Source organism: Rhinopithecus roxellana, chromosome 4 (genome assembly GCF_007565055.1).
Source record: "Rhinopithecus roxellana isolate Shanxi Qingling chromosome 4, ASM756505v1, whole genome shotgun sequence".
Taxonomy (NCBI): domain Eukaryota; kingdom Metazoa; phylum Chordata; class Mammalia; order Primates; family Cercopithecidae; genus Rhinopithecus; species Rhinopithecus roxellana.
In genome coordinates, this window is record NC_044552.1 from 26,834,428 (window position 1) to 26,857,021 (window position 22,594).

At 45.7% G+C, this 22,594-nt stretch overlaps 1 protein-coding gene across 4 annotated transcripts; it reads right to left on the reverse strand.

Moving 5' to 3' along the window:
• Positions 1-627: 627 nt before the first annotated feature.
• On the reverse strand, positions 628-22,578 carry VPS52 (VPS52 subunit of GARP complex). 4 transcript variants are annotated; one of them, XM_010357858.2, is made up of 20 exons: positions 22,242-22,578; positions 21,172-21,256; positions 20,972-21,024; positions 20,717-20,792; positions 20,463-20,530; positions 19,984-20,159; positions 19,475-19,625; positions 19,084-19,184; positions 18,841-18,973; positions 18,658-18,715; positions 18,164-18,297; positions 17,534-17,689; positions 15,724-15,842; positions 15,316-15,439; positions 14,950-15,045; positions 14,714-14,821; positions 14,424-14,489; positions 2,201-2,312; positions 1,857-1,975; positions 628-1,340 (listed from the first exon to the last, which is right to left on the reverse strand). In XM_010357858.2, exons 1-20 carry the CDS (start codon positions 22,329-22,331, stop codon positions 1,194-1,196), a joined length of 2,172 nt encoding a protein of 723 aa, XP_010356160.1. In that variant the 5' UTR covers positions 22,332-22,578; the 3' UTR covers positions 628-1,193. The 4 variants fall into 4 exon arrangements, with proteins under 4 accessions (XP_010356160.1, XP_030784132.1, XP_010356161.1 ...); XM_030928272.1 differs by lacking the exon at positions 1,857-1,975; XM_010357859.2 differs by lacking the exon at positions 20,972-21,024 and having other exon boundaries at positions 22,242-22,546.
• Positions 22,579-22,594: the final 16 nt, after the last annotated feature.

Here is a 22,594-nt window from a genome sequence, read left to right on the forward strand (position 1 = left end):
GGAGGGCCTAAGCGGGGAGTAGAATCCGCCTTCTTTCCACCACTCTCCAGGGACCTGGGAAGGGAATGTTTAGGCCATGGGGGTGGAGGAGACAGGAAACATCCCCAAATTACCATTTTTCCTTAACTGCACCTCTCTTCTTAGGCCTTAAAGGGGTCCCTGTGTCTCTCCAGCCTAGAGCCTAAGGTCAAACGAAGCGTATAAGCATGGGCAGCAGGAAGGCTCCAAGTCAAACAAATATATGACATGGATGAATTTTGCCTGGTCTACCCCTGCCCCAACGGTGTGGGTGTGGGTTGGCTGCTGCAGCCCACGAGCAAGGGACTGTGACAGCCACAACCAGAGGAGCTACGGAGCTGCTACAGAGGAGGGATTCCAGAGTCAGCTTGGGCTTGTCCCAAGGGAGCCCTCGAGATAGTGTCTGGGGCTGCGCGGCCTGGTTCTCAGCCCTTGCAGCATCTGCTTTAGCCAGAGGCCACCTTCCTCCTCTGGCCTGGAAGTAGCTAGAGGTTAGAGGTTACACCCGCCATAAGGGATATAAGCCCAGGAAGCAGTCAGAAAGGAAAGGTCACTCTAGAGATGGGGCCACCTTAAGGCCTTCAGCAGGAAGGAGAAAGGAAATGGGAGAAGTGTCATGTCATATTAAATATTTATTTTCTGCAGACTGACTTGGGAGTAATTCTTGAGCCAGGAGGGGAGGGGTTAGTGTTCAAATTGCTGAGATCTTAGGTCAAAAAACTAGAGAAAAGAAATGACTTTGAAAAACACAGTGACAGAGGCAGTCACCCCTTGCCAGCGATTCCAAGAGCTGAGGCTTCATGCCTCAGGACATGGTGACTAGTTGAGTGAACCAGAGACTGACGCAGTGAAGGTTTTTACAGGGAAACAAACAAGCCTTGGGTATATGGGAGCAGGAAAGGAGGGGGACAGACTGGAGAAATGACAAAGGCCATTTTGGAAGCCCACAGGGAAGTGGTCTTGGGAAACCTGAAGACACCGGGAAATTCAGAAGGCCAAGGAGATCCAGCTTATCCTGTTGGGCAAGGTGCTGGGAGGGAAGGCAGGTAAGCCATGTCAAGGGCCTGGGAGGCAAGGGGAAAACTGCAAGGGGGACCCCAGGTGAAGAAGGGTATGGAATGGGGTGCAGAAGTCCATGGAGATGACTGGCAGATCTCAGGGCGGTTTCCGGCACATCAGAAGTTGGGCTTATGCTTCTTGAGCTCCACCATAAGGTGGTGAATGTTGATGAGCTCAGCCCGGGCAGGCAGGGCTCGGAGCTGCGGCTGGGACAGCACCCGGTGGAAGCGATGATAGACCTGGATCAGCTGGGTCAGCGCTCCCTGGTCAAAGAAAGTCATTGAGGGATCAAACTGTAAAGTGGTGCTAATAGTGATGATTAAGAATCAGGTTAGGCAGCCAGGCGCAGTGGCTCACACTTGTAATCCCAGCACTGTGGGAGGCCATGGCGGGCAGATCACGAGGTCAGGAATTCGAGACCAGCCTGGCCAACACAGTGAAACCCCCATCTCTACTAAAAAATACAAAAATTAGCTGGGTGTGGTGGCAGGTGCCTGTGATCCCAGCTAATTGGGAGGCTGAGGCAGAAAAATCACTTGAACCCGTGAGGTGGAGGTGAGCCCAGATCGTGCCACTGCACTTCAGCCTGGACAACATAGCTAGACTCTCTCTCAAAAAAAAAAAAAAAAAAAGAAGAATCAGGTTAGGGCTCATCCAGAACTTTGGGCACAGCTAGTAACTGAAGACCAAGGGTCACTTAGATGATGCTGAGCCCAGCAAAATGGGGGAAAATAATAAATGATGGGGTATCTGAGTGGGGGCTGGGACTTGCAGGTCACCTGAATGATACTGGTGCCATTTCTGAAGTTGGTGAAACTCCGCATTACATCCTGACTTAGAGATTCCACTGAGGATTTCCAGGAACTACCAAAGCCACGGATCAGCTGAGTTACCCGGGCTAACAGCAGGGGGAAAAAGAGTGTCAGAGACGGATCTGGCTGATCTTCAACTCCACTAAGTTCTCTCCAAGGTATAGCCATCCTTACCATCAAACCCTCTTTTCTGGTATTCTCTCAATCCAGTCTTTCATACTCTATTCCCCCACCATGTAATCTGCATCCTTTCATTTTTCTTTTCCACTTCCCTTACCACTGATCCCATCATTACCGCATTTTCCTCATACCTTCTTCCCCTCGAAGTCGCTCAGCCTGTCCACGCTCAATCAAAGCCTCAGCCTCCTTCACAAATGCCACTAAACCCCCAAAAGGGGGAGACAGCAACTCTTCAATGAATTCCTGGAAAGACAAACACATATACACAGGTGTCCTGGTGTCAGCAGATTTACCCAATTCTGGCATCATGACTAATGTAGATCCGTGTGAATGGCATCTTTCAGCTGCTGCAAAAGTTAAGGAAAATTCTCCATGGAGAAAAATATCCTCAATCCTAATTTTGGCCCATACAGTTCCCCTGGTTAAGATCAAACAATGAACTCAAAGATAACTAGACACAAAAGAAGGGCAGCTACCAAGAGAGTTCAGCAGACACAATAAGCAATAGCTGCTGACCTTAGAACTATCAGATACAGATAGCAGTTGTACTGTTTGCAATGTCTGAAGTTAAGGATAGGCCAGGCACAGTGGCTCACACCTGTAATCCCAGCACTTTGGGAGGCTGAGGTGGGCAGATCACCTGAGGTCAGGAGTTCAAGACTAGCCTGGCCAACATGATGAAACCCCGTCTCTACTAAAAATACAAAAATTAGCTGGGCATGGTGGTGGGTGCCTATAATCCCAGCTACTCGGGAGACTGAGGCAAGAGAATCACTTGAACCCGGGAGGCGGAGGTTGCAGTGAGCTGAGATCCGGCCACTGCACTCCAGCCTGGATGAAAGAGCAAGACTCTGTCTCAAAAAAAAAAAAAAAAGAAAAAGTTAAGGATGTAAAAATGACCAATTAGTAAGAACTATTAGGAATGAACAGATTTGAAAAAAGGAAATTTTTTAGATATGAAAAGCCAATTTTAGAAAGTCAACAGATTAACAAGAATTATACAATGAACTAGAATTTATAACTGAAGAAAGGACTCAGAATGTAGCACAGACAGAAGATGGAAAATTTTGAGATAGTAGGAGATACAGAAATCTAATTAATATATCTAGGCACTGAAATTGATGGCTACTAATATCACAAAGAGAGCCAAGAAGACATTATGCACTTCCTGATGGAAATGCATACCACTACCTCTCAAATATCCCTGTAGAAAAAAAAAACTAATTTAAATCTGATCAAACCTTTCCATCTAATTACACATTTATGAGAAATACACCAGACAGAGGAACAGTTTGGCCACACCATGCAATGCAGTCAGCAAAATCTAAACTGTACATCATTCTAGATGACAAATGACTCAATAACTCAGTTTCTTCCACAAATAAATTGCAGAGGAGAGGGGGTTAAGATGGAAGGGAAATCTATAGATTAAAAAAAAGACACATATATGGACTTTATATGGATCCTGATTTGAACCATAAAAATCATTTATGAAGGCTGGGCGCAGTGGTTCATGCCTGTAATCCCAGCATTTTGGGAGGCTGAGGCGAGTAGATCACCTGAGGTTAGGAGTTTGAGACCAGCCTGGCCAACATGGTGAAATCCTGTCTCTACTAAAAATACAAAAAAGGGCGTGGTGATGGGTGCCTATAATCCCAGCTACTTGGGAGACTGAGACAGAAGAATTGCTTGAACCCGGGAGGCAGATGTTGCAGTGTGCTGAGATCGGGCCACTGCACTCCAACCTGGGGGCAACAAGAGTGCAACTCTGTCTCAAAAAAAAAAAAAAAAATCATTTATGAAATAACTGGGGAAATCTGAATAGTAGTTATTTTAAATAATTTTTTTTAAGTGTGATAATGTAGTTTTTAAAACCATTCTGTAACCAGGTGTGGTGGCACACACCTGTAGTCCCAGTTACTTAGGAGGCTGAGGTGGGAGGATCACTTAAGCCCAGGAGTTCGAGGCTACAGGGAGCTATATCATGCCACTGCACTCCAGCCTGGGCACTACAGCAAGGCCCTATCTCAAAAATAATTTTCTTAATAAAAAAGAAAAACATTCTGATACAGATGAAGTGATAATAATGTATAAGATTTAATCCAAAGTAACTGGGGGACACAGAAGGAGGATAATCAATAGGTGTTGGTGTAGATGAAACAAAACTGTCCATGAATTGTTATACACAGAATATCACTGAGGGTGCCGGGGGGTTCACTATGCTTTTCTAATAGCATACGGAAATTTCCCACAGCCAGGCGTGGTGGCTCAAGCCTGTAATCCCAGCACTTTGGGAGGCCGAGACGGGTGGATCACAAGGTCAGGAGATCGAGACCATCCTGGCTAACACAGCGAAACCCCGTTTCTACTAAAAAAAAATACAAAAAACTAGCCGGGCGAGGTGGCGGGCACCTGTAGTCCCAGCTACTCGGGAGGCTGAGGCAGGAGAATGGCGTAAGCCCGGGAGGCGGAGCTGGCAGTGAGCTGAGACAGCCTGGGCGACAGAGCGAGACTCTGTCTCAAAAAAAAAAAAAAAAAAATTTCCCATAATAAAACGTTAATTTTTGTTTAATGTAAAAGGGAGATTCAAACAAAAAAAACCCATAAAAACAAACAACCCAGACAATAAGATCTGGTAAGAAGAAAGTGAAATTATTATTCCATTTAAAAATAAATTATTAATACAAAAATTAGCCAGGTGTGGTGATGCATGACTGTAATCCCAGCTACTTAGGGAGGCTGAGGCAGGAGAATCACTTGAACCGGGAGGCAGAGGTTGCAGTGAGCCGAGATCATGTCACTGCACTCCAGCCTGGGTGACAGAGCAGCAACTTGTCTCAAAAAAAAAAAAAAAAAAAAAAAAAAAAAATATATATATATATATATATATATATATATATAGACACACACATATATATATATATAATTGTATCTTTTCTATTCTTCCCTCAAAATATTCACTTATATACACTGAGGGTGTCAGATAACTATTATGAGACTAGGGAGATATGCTGCAAGGAAGGATCTTTCTATAATCAAGGCATCATTGTGATGTGATTTTGGACAGATTAAATAACCAAATTCAACCTATTACAGTTGTCTAAATGCAATCTCACACACACATATACAACAACAGTGCAGCAGTGTAGTGTGGGGCACAGGGAGTGGACTGCCAAAGAAAAGTTGAACTAACAGTGATGACCCCTGCTATGCAGTAGCCATAAATTATGTGTTGTAAGCATGATATATACACCTGATTTTGAAGACTTCATATGGGAATAAATTTTAAGTATATCTTTTTTTTTTTTTTTTGAAACAGGGTCTTGCTCTGTCACCCAGGCTGGAGTGCAGTGGCACAATCACAGCTCACTACAACCTCGACTTTCCTGGTTCAGTGATTATCCCACCTCAGCCTCCTGAGTAGCTGGGACTAACAGGCATGTGCCAACACGCCCCACTAATTTTTTTTGTATTTTTTGTAGAGATGGGGTTTCACCATGTTGTCCAGGTTGGTCTCAAACTCCTGGGCTCAAGCGATCCTCCCTGCCTTGGCCTGTGCTGGCCTCAGTACTATTTTTTATTGATTATATGTTGGAATAATAATATTTTGGATGTAGTGTTTTAAAAAATTATTTCATCTGTTTCTCCTTTCTAATGTAGCTTCTAGAAAAGTTAAATTATTTAAGTGGCTCACATTTGTTTCTCCTTACTTTTTAATGTAGCTTCTAGAAAATTTAAAATTATTTAAGTGGCTCACATTTGTGGCATGCATTATATTCCTATAGGAGTACTGGTCTCGACTTAGATGAACTTTAAGCTTTCTATTACGCAAAAGACAACACATTGATAGCAGAGGAGTGACCAGAGGGAAACAGTGCACTGGGCTTTAACAATCTTTCCTACATAGTATCAAGCAGCAGCTGACCAAAAAAGGACTAAAAGCATTGATGGCAGCTGGCCAGTCTCTCTCTATACCTGGCAAATCTAATGACAAATCCCAGCTGCTCTCAGCAGAAACAACTGGTTTAAGTGCATCTTTGTGGGTGCCTTAATCTGCAATTATCCCGCCTCAGCCTCCCAAGCAGCTAGAACTACAGGTGCATGCCACTACGCCTGGCTATTTTTCTTTTTTTTTTTTTAAGAAATGGGATCTCGGCCAGGCATGGTGGCTCACACCTGTAATCCCAGCACTTTGGGAGGCAGAGGCAGGTGGATCACGTGGTCAGGAGATTGAGACCATACTGGCTAACACGGTGAAACCCTGTCTCTACTAAAAATACAAAAAATTAGCAAGGCATGGTGGTGGGCACCTGTAGTCCCAGCTACTCAGGAGGCTGAGGCAGGAAAATGGCGTGAACCTGGGAGGCGGAGCTTGCAGTGAGCAGAGATCGTGCCACTGCACCACTCCAGCCTGGGCAACAGAGCGAGACTCTGTCTCAAAAAAAAAAAAGAAATGGGGTCTCACTATGTTGCCCAGGCTGATCCCCTCAAACTCCTGGGCTCAAGAGATTCTCCCATCTCAGCCTCCCAAAGTGCTGGGATTACAGGCATGAGCCACAGCGCTGGCAACAATTCTTTCAAAATCAGGAATAGGAAAAGGGTTCTCACTATCGCCTTTCTATTCAGGTTCTAAACATCATTCTGGGAGTGTTAGCCAGTAGAATAAGAAATCAAAAACATAAGACATAAAAGACAAAGGATTAGAAAATATTTATTCCTAGTAGGACTAAACATACATATTATGCCCAACTAAAAATATGGCAAACGACTTACAGTGTCTTTGTGCTGAAAATTTTAAAAGGTTATCAAAAGACATTAAAAGACTATCTTAAAAATTGGAGAAGGAGGCCAGGTGGAGTGGCTCACGTCTGTAATCCCAGCATAGTGAGACACTATAAAAAATTAAATTTTTAAAGTTTGCATTCTCACAGAACATTTTTAAAAAATTTAAAAATTTAAAATTTTTTTTAAAAAAGGCAAGTGTGGTGCTGTGTGCCTCTAGTCCTAACTACTCAGTAGGCTGAGACAGGAGGAGCGCTTGAGCCCAGGAGTTCAAGGCTGCAGTGAGCTATGATTGTGCCACTGCACTACAACCTGTCTCAAAAAAAAAAAAAAAAAAAAAAAAAAAGATAGGGAGCCCATGATCATGGATAGGAGATTTCAATATCATAAAGTACCAATTCTTCCAAATTAATCTATAAACAATGTAATTCTAATCAAAATCATTAAAGACTTTTTAAAATGTGAAAACTTTTCGAGACCAGCCTGGCCAACATGGTGAAATCCCATCTCTACTAAAAATATAAAAATTAGCTGGGCGTGGTGGCACATGCCTGTAATCCTAGCTACTCAGGAGGCTGAGGCAGGAGAATCACTTGAACCCAGGAGACAGAGGTTTCAGTGAGCTGAGATTGTGGCCCTGCACTCCGGCCTGGGTGACAGAGTGAGACTCTGTCTCAAAAAAAAAAAAAAAAAAAAAAGAAAGAAAAAGAAAAGATTTTCTATAAATGGTTCTGGGCCAACTATCCACAAAAAAAATGAAAGATCCCTACCTCACATCATACACAAAAATTAATTCCAAGTAAATTTCAGACTTAAAAGTAACAACAAAAATTCTATATATGTATTTGCTTATTCTCTAATTTTATTATTATTATTTTTGAGACAAGGTCTCACTCTGTTGCCCAGGCCGGAGTGCAGCAGCGCAAACAGGGCTCACTGCAGCCTCGACCTCCCAGGCTCAAGTAGCACAGACTACAGGTGTGTGCCACTATGCTTGCCTATTTTTTTTTTTTTTTAATTTTTTTGTAGAGATGAGGTCTCACTATACTGTCTAGGCTGGTCTCAAGCTCCTGGGTTCAAGCAATCTTCCTGCCTTGGCCTCCCAAAGTGCTGGGATTACAGTCTTCAGCCACTGCACCCAGTCAAAATTCTACAATATTAAGGAGAAAATATAGTATAATATTTTTCTGGCCTTGGAGTAATAAGGAATTTCTTTTTTTTTTTGAGACGGAGTCTCACTCTGTCACCAGTCTGGAGTGCAGTGGCACAATCTTGGCTCACTGCAACCTCCACCTCCCTGGTTCAAGTGATTCTCCTGCCTCAGCCTCATGAGTAGCTGGGACTACAGGTGCGCACCACCACGCCCAACTAATTTTTTTGTTTTTACTTGAGACAGGGTTTCACCATGTTGGCCAGGCTGGTCTCGATCCCTTGACCTTGTAATCCACCCCCACTCGGCCTCCCAAAGTGCTGAGATTACAGGCATGAGCCACAGGTGACGTGGATAGTGGCTGTAAGCCCAGCACTTTGGGAGGCTGATGCGGGAAGATCATTTGAGGCCAGGAGTTTGAGACCAGTCTGGGCAACATAGTGAGACTCTGTCTCTACAAAACAACAACAACAACAACAAAAATTAGCTGGGCATGTGGCACATACCTGTAGACCCAGTTACTTGGGAGGCTGAGGCAGGAGGGTTGCCTGAGCCCAGCAGGTTGAGGCTACAGTGAGACATGATCACACTACTGCATTCCAGCTTGGGTGACAGAGCGAGACTGTTACTAAAAACAAAGACATAAAAATGAAGGACAGATAAATTCAATCACATTAAAATTTTAAATTTCTTTTTTTTTTTTTTTTTGAGACGGAGTCTCGCTCTGTCACCCAGGCTGGAGTGCAGTGGCCAGATCTCAGCTCACTGCAAACTCTGCCTCCCGGGTTCACGCCATTCTCCTGCCTCAGCCTCCCGAGTAGCTGGGACTACAGGTGCCGCCACCTCGCCCGGCTAGTTTTTTGTACTTCTTTAGTAGAGACGGGGTTTCACCGTGTTAGCCAGGATGGTCTCGATCTCCTGACCTCGTGATCCGCCCGTCTCGGCCTCCCAAAGTGCTGGGATTACAGGCTTGAGCCACCGCGCCCGGCCTAAAATTTTAAATTTCTTTCATCAAAAAGCAACATTAAAAAAACAAAGGTTGGACGCGGTGGCTCATGCCTGTAATCCCAGCACTTTGGGAGGCTGAAGTGGATGGATCACCTGAGGTCAGGAATTCAAGACCGGCCTGGCCAACATGGCAAAACCCCATCTCTACTAAATATACAAAAATTAGCCGGGCATGGTAGCACGCACCTGTAATCCCAGCTACTCAGGAGGCTGAGACAGGATAACTGCTTGAAGCTGGGAGGCGGAGGTTGCAGTGAGCCGAGATCATGCCATTGCACTCCAGCCTGGGCAACAAGAGTGAAACTCTGTCTAAAAAAAAAAGAGGTGCAAGGATCTGTTGAGCCCAAGTGACTGGGCAACACAGAAAGACCCTCATCTCACCAAAAAAAAAAAAAGGTAAAAAGATACATACTAAAAGATAATCTATAACCTATATATAATCAACAAGATTAGTATGTACATGATACAAAGAACTCTTATAAATCAAAAAATACCAGCAGACTTATTTTTTTCTTTATTTTTTGAGAGAGTCATGCTCTGTAACTGAGGCTGGAGTACAGTGGCATAATCTTGACTCACTGCAACCTTTACCTCCCAGGTTCACCGCCCTTGAGGAGCTGGGACTACAGGCATGTGCCACCATGCCTGGTTAATTTTTGTACATCTAGTAGAGACAGGGTTCTGCCATGTTGGCCAGGCTGGTCTTGAATTACTGGCCTCAACTGATCCATCCGCCTCAGCCTCCCAAAGTGCTGGGATTACAGGTGTGAGCCACCATGCCCAGCCACAACCCGATTTTTAAAAGGTCAAATGCTATGACAGCCATTCTACAGAAAAAAAAAAAAAAAAAATGGTATAGTTGTGGTGATGCTCCTCACACAGGGCACCAGCTGCGAGGAGTCTGTCCCTTGCAGACCCCTGACCCGACGACAGATGAATGAAGTACACTGACACAGATATTCTGCTTTGCCAGTCCAGCTGAGTGTGTCCAGGCTGCTTATAGACTCCCTGTAGAGTACTGTAAACAGCTGCGATGGCGGCCCTGACCAGCTAGTGAGACTGGCATTTATTCAGTAAAGATTAATTGACAAAGACTTAAGTCAACACCACTACAAGGTAACTGACACTGTGGACTTCCTGAGTAGAAAGCAGTTAAGCACCGGCGGTACATGAAAGGTTAGTCTTAAGACCACATGAGTAAACAAGCTATCTAGATAACTTCCCCACGTTCCTTTGTTATTACTCTAATTTATTTAACTAAAGGTAAAGATCAGGTCGCCTTCAACCATATCTATTACCGAAGTTATGCAAACTCTCAAGCCTTTGAAGAGGGTTTGTGGCTATCATAACTAACATTTTTCCCACCAGCCTGACTGAACCCCTACATATAGTTACTAAACATTTGAAATGATACTCAATGTTATTAGTAATCAGGGAATTACAAATAAAGACCCACTGAAATGCAGGTTGAGTATCCCTAATCCAATAATCTAAAATCCAAAATGCTCTAAAATTCGGAAGTTTTTGAGGATCAACATGATGCTCAAAGATTGCTCTTTGGAGCATCTCAGATTTCAGATTTTTCAGACTACAGATGCTAACCAGTAAAAATAATGAAAGTAATCCAAAATCCAAAAAAACTCAAAATCTGAAACATTTCTGATCCCAAGCATCTTTAGCAGCATCTCTGGTCTCTAAAAAAAAAAAAAAAAAAAATGGCAAAGATCTGATAATACCACATGTTGGAGACAATGTGGCTCAGAGGGAATTCTTACATATTGCTGGTGAGAAGGAACTACTTAGGAAAACAATTTATCATTGTCTTATAAAGACTAATACTGCATATCTTATAAACAGCAAGACTACTGTCCTAGGTTTATACCCAAGAGAAACTTCTGATGAAGATAATCAGTATCTATGTGTGCTAAAAGACATGGTTATTCATAAAACAATGCTCACAGAAGCAAGAAACTGGAAACAATCCATTTATAGAATATGTTTAATCACACAAGTTATATAGGCAGTGAAAAAGAATGAGCTATAGCCATATGCAGTAACATGACAATATTAGAAAAATTATGCATGAAAAAAATCCTGTGATTCTGGGGATTTTTGTTTTGCTGTTTGAGACAGGGTCTTGCTCTGTTGCCAAGGATAGACTACAATGGCATGATCATAGCTTGCTGTAACCTCAAACTCCTGGATTTCAAGTGGTCCTCTCGCCTTTGTCTCCCACATAGCTAGAATTACAGGTGCGCACCACCATATCTGGCTTTTTTTTTTTTTTTTTTTGCCTTGCTGTTTTCTTTTCTTGTCTCATCAGTGTTTATATCACTAAAAAATAAAACAACCCAGTGCAGTGGCTGTTTTGTTTTTTAATGATATAAACACCCATGAACACACCACACAATCCAAGAAGTAGCAGCTTGGCAAAAGCCACCATCAAACTATGAAATCCTCCTGAAACCATCCCTGTGCCTCTCATGCACAGGTACTCGTTGATCTAAACGTTGCATTTATTGTACTCCTGCTTTTTTCCCCCTTTTGTGTGTGTGTTCTTGCTTTTAAAAGTAGAGCTATATATATGCCAAAACAAAAATTCATTCCGTTTTTCAGTGTCATTAAAAACAGAATCTGGGCCGGGTGCAGGGGCTCATGCCTGTAATCCCAGCACTTTGGGAGGCTAAGGTGGGTGAATCACCTGAGGTGAGGAGTTCACGACCAGCCTGGCCAACATGGTGAAACCCCATCTCTACTAAAAATACAAAAATTAGCTGGGCATGGTGGCACGCACCTGTAGTCCCAGCTACTCAGAGGCTGAGGCAGGAGAATCACTTAACCTGGGAGGCAGAGGTTGCAGTGAACCGAGATCGTATCGCTGCACTCCAGTGTGGGAGACAGAGAGAGACTCCATCTTTAAAAAAACAAACACACAAACAAAAAAAACAAAAGAATCATTAGATTTTTCACTTGAGGGCAGTAATTCAAGAACAGTCCAGGCAACATGGCATGACACTGTCTTTACAAAATTAAAAAATTAGCCCACACACACCTACAGTAAATTCATTTTTGATAAAAGTGCCAAGAACATACACTGGGGAAAAGATAGTCTCTTGGTCAGGCACGGTGGCTCATGCCTGTAATCCCAGCACTTGGAAGGCCAAGGTGGGAGGATCACTTGAAGTCGGGATTTCAAGACAAGCCTGGCCAACATGGTGAAACCCCACCTCTACTAAAAATACAAAAACTAGCCCGGCGTGGTGGCAGGCATCTGTAATCCCAACTATTCAGGAGGCCAAGGCAGGAGAACCACTTGAACCAAGGAGGCGGAGGTTGCAGTAAGCCAATACTGCGCCACTGCACTCCAGCCTAGGTGACAGAGCAAGACTCTGTCTGAGGAAAAAAAAAAAGAAAAGAGATAGTCTCTTCAATAAATGGTGCTGGGAAAACTGACTATCCATTACACAGAAGAATAAAACTATACCCCTATCTCTCGCCACATATGAAAACCAATTCAAATGGATTAAAAACTTAAATCTAAGACCAAACTATGAAACTACTACAAGAAAACACTGGGGAAAATCTCCAAGACATTAGTCTGGGCAAAAATTTCTTGAGCCATACCCCACAAGCACAGGCAACCAAAGCAAAAATGGCCAAATGGGATCACATCAAATTAAAAAGCTTCTGCACAGCTGGGCACAGTGGCTCACACCTGTAATCCCAGCACTTCGGGAGATAGAGGTGGGCGGATCACCTGAGGTCAGGAGTTTGAGACCAGCCTGACCAACATGGTGAAACCCCATCCCTACTAAAAATACAAAATTAGCCAGGCATGGTGGCGCATGCCTGTAATCCCAGCTACTCGGGACGCTGAGGCAGGAAAATTGCTTGAACCTAGGAGGCGGAGGTTGCGGTGAGCCAAGATCGCACCATCGCACTCCAGCCTAGGCAACAAGAACTAAACTCCGTCTCCAAAAAAAAAAAAAAAAAAGCTTCTGCACACACAGTGAAAGAAACAACAAAGTGAAGAGACAACGAATATTTGCAAACTACCCATCTGCCAAGGGATTCATAACCAGCATATATAAGGGGCTCAAACAACACTATATAACAAAGTCTAATAATCCTATTAAAAAATGGGCAAAAGATTTGAATAGACATTTTTCAAAAGAAAACAAATGGCAAACAGGCATATATGAAAAGGGGCTCACCATCACTATCATCAGAGAAATGCAAATTAAAATTACAGTGAGATCTCATCTCACTCTAGTCAGAATGGCTTTTATCCGAAAGACAGGCAATAACAATGCCGGCAAGGATGTGGAGAAAAGGGAACCCTTATACACTGTTGGTGGGAATGTAAATTAGTACAAACACTTTGGAGAACAGTTTGAAGGTTGCTCAGAAAACTAAAAGTAGAGCTACCATATGATCCAGCAATCCCACTGCTGGGTGTATACCCAAAAGAAAGGAAATCAATACATTGACGAGGTATCTGCACCCCATGTTTGTTGCAGTATTGTTCACAATAGCTAAGATTTGAAAGCAACCTAAGTGTCCATCAGCAGATGAATGGGTAAAGAAAATGTGGGACATGTACACAATGGAGCACTATTCAGCCATAATAAAGAATGAGACTCAATTATTTGCAACAATACGCATAGAATTGGAGATCATTATATTAATTGAAGTAAGCCAGGCACAGAAAGACAAATGTCATGTGTTCTCACTTATTTGTGGGATCTAAAAATCAAAACAATTGAACTCATGTACTCATGTACGAAGAGAGTAGAAGGATGGCTACCAGAGGCTGGGAAGGCTAGTGGAAGGCTGGGGAGGAGGTGGGGATGATTAATGGGTACAAACAAAAATAGGAAGAATGAATAAGACCTACTATTTGACAGCACAACAGGGTGACTATAGTCAATTATAACTTAATTGTACATTTTAAAATAACTCAGAGTGTAACTGGATTGTTTATAACACAAAGGATAAGTGCTTGAGGGGATGGATAAAGAAAAAAATAAAATTCATTCTAAAAATAGAAAATTAGCTAGGCATGGTGGCTCATGCCTGTGGTCCCAGCTACCCAGGGGCTAAGGTGGGAGGATCGCTTAAGCCCAGGCTGTCGAGGCTGCAGTGAGCCATGTTCATGCCACTGCACTCCAGCCTGGGTGACAGAGTGAGACACTGCCTCAAAAAAGAAAAAAAAAAAAAAAAAGCAAAACCAAAGACAAAATAAAATAAAGTAGACCAATAATGACAGGATGTTATGGATCAAGAGTTACAGTAATTCCGTGTACCTGAGGTCCATTATGCCACACCCTACACACACACACACATACACACAAACACACAGGAGCTGAAAACAGCACACAAAGCTGTCCCTTCCCTTTTCCCCACACCCCTACCTGTGTCCGAGCATTGAGCAGCTGCTGGAAGCTCTCAACCTCTTTGCTGTCATCTGCAGCCCGCTCCTAAAGGAAGACAAAAGGAAATGCCAAGTTTGGGGAAAGCAGTCCTTCACTTCAGGATGTCCCCTTCATTCCACACTTATTGTACTAAGCTGGACACTGTGCCAGACTCCAAGAGTAAAACGCTGAACAAGACAGGCATCATCTCTGTCCTCACAGACCTAACAGAGCAGTGGGGGAAACCAAATTTTCTGGGTAGGAAGACAAGGAGAAGGAGCACCTATTACCATCAGCACACCCAGCATCATGTCATAGTTGTTGATCAGAAACACAAGCTGCTCCTTCCTTGAGGAGAACTCGGCTGCCACTCGAAGGACAAAATTCTCCACCTCCACCTGAAAAGGCAGAGATGAAGAGGTGACACCAGAAAGCAAGGCCATCAGGACCCCCTCTGGCTCCTCCTCAGCCTCTACCCACTGGCAGTAGCCCTGCTGCTGGTAAGTCTCTCCTGTCTGACCCTTACCTGCAGCTGTCCCAGCAATTGCATGGTCCGTTCATTGGGAATTGTCTGGTTGATGCTGACAAGAGCGGAGGAGAACTCTGCATAGCGGCGTGTGATCTAGGACAGAGTGGGAAGGAAAATCACACCCACCTCCTGGCCCAACCAACACCACCTCCCAACTCCCTTGGTCAACCCGCCGCCATGTGATGTGACTCTACCTCCAGTCCCTCCTACCCACAGTGCACCACTCACCATGAGTTTTACCACCCTCCCAGAATGCCTGCTCATAGCGTGGCCCATGACACAACTGTGACCTTGGCCAACCCCCACAATGATGCTTAGAGCCCTGCCTTTCAAGAACCCTTTGTTACCCTTGCCCTCCCTCACATAGTGGGGCCGAGTATCCAACCCCCCTAGGCGCTGGGGGTCAGTGCTTCGGACGCTCTGGACATTCATCTCCAGGATCAGCTCAAACCGTGGCCATAGCAAGGCAAGCACCTGTTCCCAGTACCTGTGGGCTTAATCAGAATCTGAGGTCAGCCGGCAAGGAATGTTGGAGAGGGATGGGAAGGAGTGGGGCACCATTCAGTTTAATGGTCAACAGTTAGTTGTGGGGATGGGGGGGCAGTGGTTGGAGAAAGGTGAGTCAAAAAGCAGCAGTACTGCCTCTGAAGCAAATCAATGGGAATAAAGGTTGATGATACCAGGTCAGTAGAAGTCTAAGGTTAGGGCAGAGTCATGCAAGACCAAGAGAGTTCGTGGCCTGTTGGGCATCAAGGACCAGAATTCAGTGACCTGTCCAGAGCAGGAACATCCCTCTTTGCTGCAATATTACGGAACCGGAGAACAATGTGGATACAAAGAAAAACAGCAATGGCATCGTAGCAGTCAGCTAGATAGGACTCCAGGTGTTTCTGTGTGATTTGGGAACAAGCAGAGGATTAAAAGAGAATGTCAGTTTGTTTTCCTCAATGACTATGAACAAACACATGTGTTTCTTTGGGGATGATGCACTGGATAGGACAGAAGGGAGAGATGTAAAATGCAACTGCTCCCTGCCTTCCTGTCCACTGCCACACAGGTGGTTCTACTGCCTTGCCCACCAGGATCTATGTTTTGGGCTTTTTTTGTTGTTGTTGTTTTGAGATGGAGTTTCGCTCTTGTTGCCCTCATCACCCAAGCTGGAATGCAGTGGCGCAATCGCGGCTCACTGCAACCTCCGCCTGCCTCCCAGGTTCAAGCGATTCTCCTGCCGTAGCCTCCTGAGTAGCTGGAATTACAGGCGCCTGCCACCACGCCCGACTAATTTTTGTATTTTTAGTAAAGAAGGGGTTTCACCATGTTGGCCAAGCTGGTCTCGAACTCCTGACCTCAGGTGATTCGCCCACCTCAGCCTCCTAAAGTGCTGGGATTACAGGTGTAAGCCACTGCGCCCGGCGCTTTTGACTTTAGAGACAGGTTCTTGCTTTGTCACCTAGGCTAGATTGCAATGGTACAATCACAGTTCACTGCAGCCTCAAACATCTGGGCTCAAGTCATGTTCCCACCTCAGCCTGCCAAGTAGCTGGGACCATGGGTGTGTACCACCATGCCTGGCTTATTTTTAAATTTTTTGTCAAGACAAGGTCTTGCCATGTTGCCCAGGCTGGTCTTGAACTCCTGGCCTCAAGCAATCTTCCTGCCTTGGTCTCCCAAAGTCCTGGGATTACAGGTGTAAACCACTGCACCTGGTCACAGCAGGATCTATGATCACAAGCCTATCACAGCAGAGTTCCAGGCTGAGCTTGGGTCAGGGGTTTGGAGGACCCTCAGTTTTCACGTGCTATTGCCTGATTGTGGGGCAGCAGTAGGGGGAGTCTCAGGGACCCTACACTCTGAGGATTTCATGGGAAGTAACACTGTGACAAGTCTAAGTAACAAGGCTTAGACATTTTTTTTTTGAGACAGAGTCTCGCTCTGTCACCCAGGCTGGAGTGCAGTGGCGCAGTCTTGGCTCACTGCAACCTCCTCCTCCTAGGTTCAAGCAATTCTCCTGCCTCGGCCTCCTGAGTAGCTAGGATTACAGGCTGCACACGCCTGACTAATTTTTGTATTTTTAGTGGAGATGGGGTTTCACCATGTCCGTCAGGCTGGTCTCGAACTCACAGATCCTCCCGCCTCAGCCTCCCAAAGTGCTGGGATTACAGGCATGAGCCACTGCGCCCAGCTTTTATTTTCTTTTTTTTTTTGTTTTTTCTTTAGAGACAGGTCTCACTCTGGAGTGCATGGCTCACTGCAGCCTTGACCTCCTGGGCTCAAGCAATCTTTCCACCTCAGCATCTCAAGTAGCTAGGACCACAGGCATACATCAACACACAGCCAGCTAATTTTTTATTTTTTATAGACAGGCCAGGCTGGTCTCAAACTCCTGAGCTCAGGCAATCCTACTGCCTCAGACTCCCAAAATGCTGGGATTATGGGTGTGTGCTACCGTGCCCAGCCAAGGCTTAGACATTTTAGAATGAGGTGATCCTGATTTCAGTTCTACCAGAGTCATGACCCCACTATGCTGCTGATGAAGACTAGGGACAAACGTGTTGAATAGTACAGGAAATAGGAATCTTACCAGGGTCATGCTGAGTGTACGGCCCATGACAGCATGGAACAGGTCGTGTGCAGCCGGGCCAGACACAACAAAAAATTCACAGATGAAAAGGTATTCGCGGCAGGAATTGTCTAGGAGGGCGTAGTGCTGGCTGCGGAAGAGGGCCTCAAATGGATACTGGGAGAGGAGAAGTAAAGAAGAAACACAGAAGGGATGGACCCCAACACTGACTTCCCATGGATATGGCTGCAAAATCAGTAAACCTGGGTAATAAGAGCTGGGCAGACCCTTGGCATCCATCTAGGTCCAGGCTGTCAAAGAGCAAGCTGAATGGGCACTGAAAAGGTAGGGGAACATAGGGGTACAAAAAGGGCCTACACCCACCTGCTGTTGCTACTCCTGCATCCACCTCAACACCTGCCTCTGACCGCCATTCCCCTCATCCAGTCTCTCCCCTCTGCATGCCCTTAAGTGAATGGTTCCCAGCTCTTTTCACACCAGAGCAGGCCGGAGTGATTGGAGAGGGCCACTCCCAAGTCTAAGGGGATTGAGACAGGGCCTGCAGGTTGGGAAGCTCTGCCCTGAGGTCTGGCCTTTCCTTCCCCCATGCTCAGAGTCTCTTTCATGACTGAAGCTTGTTCCTCCTCATACCCTCTGCTCTCCGCGCTGGGCTGTGTGAGGCACCAGGATGGGGGCCTCAAGTTCAGTGGGGGAGATGACAGAGCCGCGGGTTCCTAGTGTGAAAATGGTGTTCCTGCTGCGGAGTGATGGCTTTGAGAAGAATCGTAAGATGGGTCAGAGTCAGGGAAAACAATGAGACCATAACTGGGCCCAAAGACTCACTATCTGCGGGGACCCCAGACAGCGAGACATGGCCTAGTCAGCCCTCTTTCCCAGTACTAGGGCCCCACGTGATGACATCTGTGAATGGACTTCAGGGTGTCTCCCCACCTCCTGCAATCATATGCAAAACTATGTGTCAAAATGATCTGTGCATCTTTCTTGGGAGGGAGGCTATAGCTTTCATCACATTCTAAAAGATTTCAGTACCATAGGAAAAGGTAAGGAGCAGTGCCTTGGTGGCTGCAGCCGAAAGTCCTCCCACTCTCAAGACCTGGCATGAGGGTTCCCCAGGACTAGGATATCTTTCTTCGCTGTATCTTCCACGCCCATTAGATCATCTTTCTCAGCAACTTCCTCATACTAAGAAAACAGAAAAGAGAACTGATAACCGTCTCTTCCAACAACACAATAAAATATTCCTTGCCCAGGGATGTCCCCTCCTCCCAGTCCACGTGCCCAGGAATGCCTCTCCCTCCTGACCTTACCTGCACCTTCATAAGCCGCCCCAGGTAAGAGCGGTAGTAAGACAGGTAGATCTTGCTCAGCGTCTCCACGTATTCATCCCTGATTTCCTTTGCTGTTGCTCGTTCATTGCCCAGCAGAAACTGATAGAAGAACCTAGGAGGTCAGGAACATGTCAGTCTACCTGTCTCCCAGGACACCAGATGCCCACACTAGGCTGCTCAAAAGCTCAAAGGCCATCCCGTGCACTTCCTTGGGGTTGTGACCTGTACTTCAGCAGGGCCGTCTGGGGGATCTGATAGTTGGTCATTGGTTTCCTGAAGGAATAAATCTTCTGGAGGATAAACTCACGGATCTTCATCACTGCCTAGATGTGGGGAACCAAGCACAGGGCATGAAGCTGCAACCTTTTTGCTGTATGAGAGGAACTGGGGGAAGCAACAAATGGTAAACACAGGTTGAAAAGTGGTGAATATCTCTTTGGTATTTCTCAAGATTTTCAGGGAAACCCAGAGAGGCAAGAATTGGGCTGCCTAGAAAAGGCAGGGTGAAGTTCTTGGAGACAGGCTACAGTGAGCTCTGCCAAGGAAATCCATAGTGAAGATCTTGGGAGGGCTGCTTCTAGTAGCCTCCAGGGTATCCATCCCTACTTCCCACCTTGACCCGGAGCCGATCGAGCACGCCTCTGACATCCGCGCAGGCTGCTGTGCCTCTAGCTTCCTGCTCTCTGACTGCAGCTGCCTTGGCATCCAGCTCCTGTAGCTGCTCCAAGAACCTGGGCTCTGTCACTGGAGCCTCCAGAATTGCCCTGGGTAGCAGGGAGGGGTGGGATAAGTTACAAGGGAAACCCAGACATCCCTAAACCAGACCCAGACCACACTCCTTACCTCCAGCCCCTATCATCTGTACCACCCTGCATTGTACCATATAGTCAGGACACATGTACAAAGTTTTCTATTCCTGGACCTTCCCACTATACACCTGATCTTACATCATTCTTAATCTTTGATGCCTAATGCATGCCTAAAGAAATGGTGGTTAACCTGGCTACTAATTTCTAAAAAGCACTTAATCTGGAGCCAGTAGACCCATATGGTAAATAGGGTAGGTCACCCCAGCCCATTCACCTGCTATGGACATTATGACCCTTCAAACCGGTAACTCACGTGACCAGAGCAGAAGGCACGACCAGACCATCAACAAGCTCCCCAAGTTTCCCCCGAACTGCCTGGCGATTTCGAAGTCGAATGTTCATGGCTCCTGACTGTTCCTGCAGTGTCCGGATCTCAGAGCTGATGGAGCTGAGGTCACTCTGAAAAGCTCCCAACATCTGCTCCATTCGCTGTAGGGAAGGTAGAAGATGTTGCTGGAGTGCTATAGGGTTTGTAGGGGATAAGTGGGCCACCAAAGCCTCTCTGTGAAGTCCTCAGTATTCATCAGTCCATGAAGGTAGCAGAGGATGAGATACCCCAGATTACCAGGAAATAACATTAAATATGGCAGCAATAACAAAAAAGGCTCCTGAAGTCATCTTGAAAATGACCCTAACTTGTCCCCATCTTAAGGCTGATGACCTAAAAATGGCACCAGAGTCCATGATCTGGTTCAGAGCAGCTATTAGGAGTCACAGTTCAGGATTACTAACCTCCAGGACAGCATCACAGGCTGTGATCTGGTTGTGCAGAGATGCTATATTCTCACTCTCTTGAATATCTGACCCACAAAAAGTCAAGGGGCCTCATGGTGAAAATAGGAGATCCTCAGATTTATAGTACCTCTCCAATTGCTCTCTGAAGTGACAGAAACCTTAGAGATGTTGACCCCAGCTGGGATATCTGTACTACACACCACAAAATCCCCACATCAATAGCACCGCCCCATCCCTCTGCTGGAGGATACAATCCCGAATGGATTTCTGTTCAATCTGCTGTAGCTCCAGTTCAACTTGTTTTGAATAGTGACGGAGATCTACACCCTGGGAGGACATAAAGATGACAGGTCAGAAAAAAGTCTCCGTAAAGGGACACTGTAACAGAATCAGTGAAGGACCAAAGGGTCAGATACCAGGCTGATACAACAAAAGCAAGAGACTGTTGCTTTTCCTTTTGGGGGAGAGTAGATAGAAGGGCAGATTAGTATAGGGGAAATCCTCACCGTTTTAAGAGCTTCCTTTACTAACTCATCCTCCAGATTTGCCTGAATGTGAACTGGAAATAGAAGTTTATCATAAGGGTTCAGCTCCACAGCTCCCTCTCCCCACATTGAGTATCTGCACACCAATCCCTACCTTATTCCTTCCAGCTCCCATGCCTCTCAGATTACAGGTACTGCACCCACTCCATGCCATCACTTACCATCCACTTCATCCAGGATGAACTCATCAGAAGTGATATCCAACTCCCCAAGTTGCAGTGATTCCTGGAGCCCAGCACCACCCGCCTGAAAAGGAATAAGTTAATGGGAGTAGGATACGGGGAAAGACAGAAAGAAAAAATATAATTGGATATCCCCAGTCCTTCAAGTGAGAAGGAGGTGCTTTTACTGGGAGCCACAGGTACTGCTTTGAAAAATTCTAAGAGTCTCACATTGTACCCACTCTCCTATTTTGTGGTGATGGGTAAGGAATAAGACAAGGAGACGATCCAATGAGACAGTGGAGGTAGCCCAGCATGGTGGCGGGCTCCTTGTAGTCCCAACTACTTAGAAGCTGAGACGGGAAGACTGTCTGAAGAGATCAGGAGTTCAAGGTCAACCTGGGTAACACAGGGAGACCCGTCTCAAGAAAAAAAAAAAAAAAGTAAAAGACAAGACAGTGGAATGACCTAATGAGGAAAGCTAGGAATTGCAGAGGATAGAGCTGAACTTGCAGTTAAATTTAGGACCCTCAGGCTCCTGCCATCTTGGATGTTCTATCACACCTCTGGGGAACCCCAGGCTTTCTAGAAATGTCAAAATACATAGTGTTTACCTGCATGCGAGGTGCAATCTTAAACATACTCATTCATCTGATCCTAACGACGATGTATACAGTGGGTTCTATCTTCCTCACTTTATAGGTGTGAGAAATGATGGCACAGAAAAGCTGGTTAACTTGCCCAAGGGAACACAGCGTGTAAGTGGCAGAGATGGAATTAGAACCAGGCAGTCTGGCTCCAGAGTCCATGTTCTTAACCTTTACACTATATTACTTCTTGACTCTACCCCAAAATGTGGAGCGAAGTTGAAATTGTGCCCCAGAATATGAGTTTCAGCCACCAGGGTCCCGCTCAGGGTCGGGTCTGATCACAGGGAAGGGTACGGGGAGTCAAACAGGTAATATCACGGGTAGCAGCCAAGTTCCCACCCTTGTGCCTAAACCCAGCTCAGGTCTTTCTGAAGCTAGGAGCACCGGGACTACGGAGGAGAAACAGTTCCGCGCTCTCACCAGCGGGCCCTCTTCCTCTTCCATGTCTGACGTCCCAGTCCGCAACACCAGTTCGCGGGCGGCAGCCGCCATAGTCGCAGCGGCGGCCATTCCCCGCAGCCTCACTTCCGGCAACTGTCAGGCCGGCAAGTCCGTTCCCCGGAGTGGAGCTACAAGTCCCAAAGGGTCTTCCTCAGCGCGAAATCGTTCCCAGATATTTGAGTTAAATTGTTTGACTCCAGCTGTTCCCTTTCAGTTCTAACCACTTCACCCAACTCTAAACGGAAATGTGGAAGTCTGAAGCACAAACTAGCCCGGAACCTTCGCTGTTCTCATACCTATGAAGTTTACGAACTGTAAAGAAAGGCGCACCG

Excerpts from the sequence above, each read along its gene's own strand:
- VPS52 (XM_010357858.2), bottom strand. The coding sequence starts at position 22,331 with ATGGCCGCCGCTGCGACTATGGCGGCTGCCGCCCGCGAACTGGTGTTG. Across the intron at positions 19,626-19,983 it reads GTGCCTTCTGCTCTGGTCAC|GGCAATTCTGGAGGCTCCAG; the intron begins GTGAGTTACCGG and ends CCTGCTACCCAG. Across the intron at positions 14,822-14,949 it reads AATTGCTGGGACAGCTGCAG|GTGGAGGTGGAGAATTTTGT; the intron begins GTAAGGGTCAGA and ends CTGCCTTTTCAG.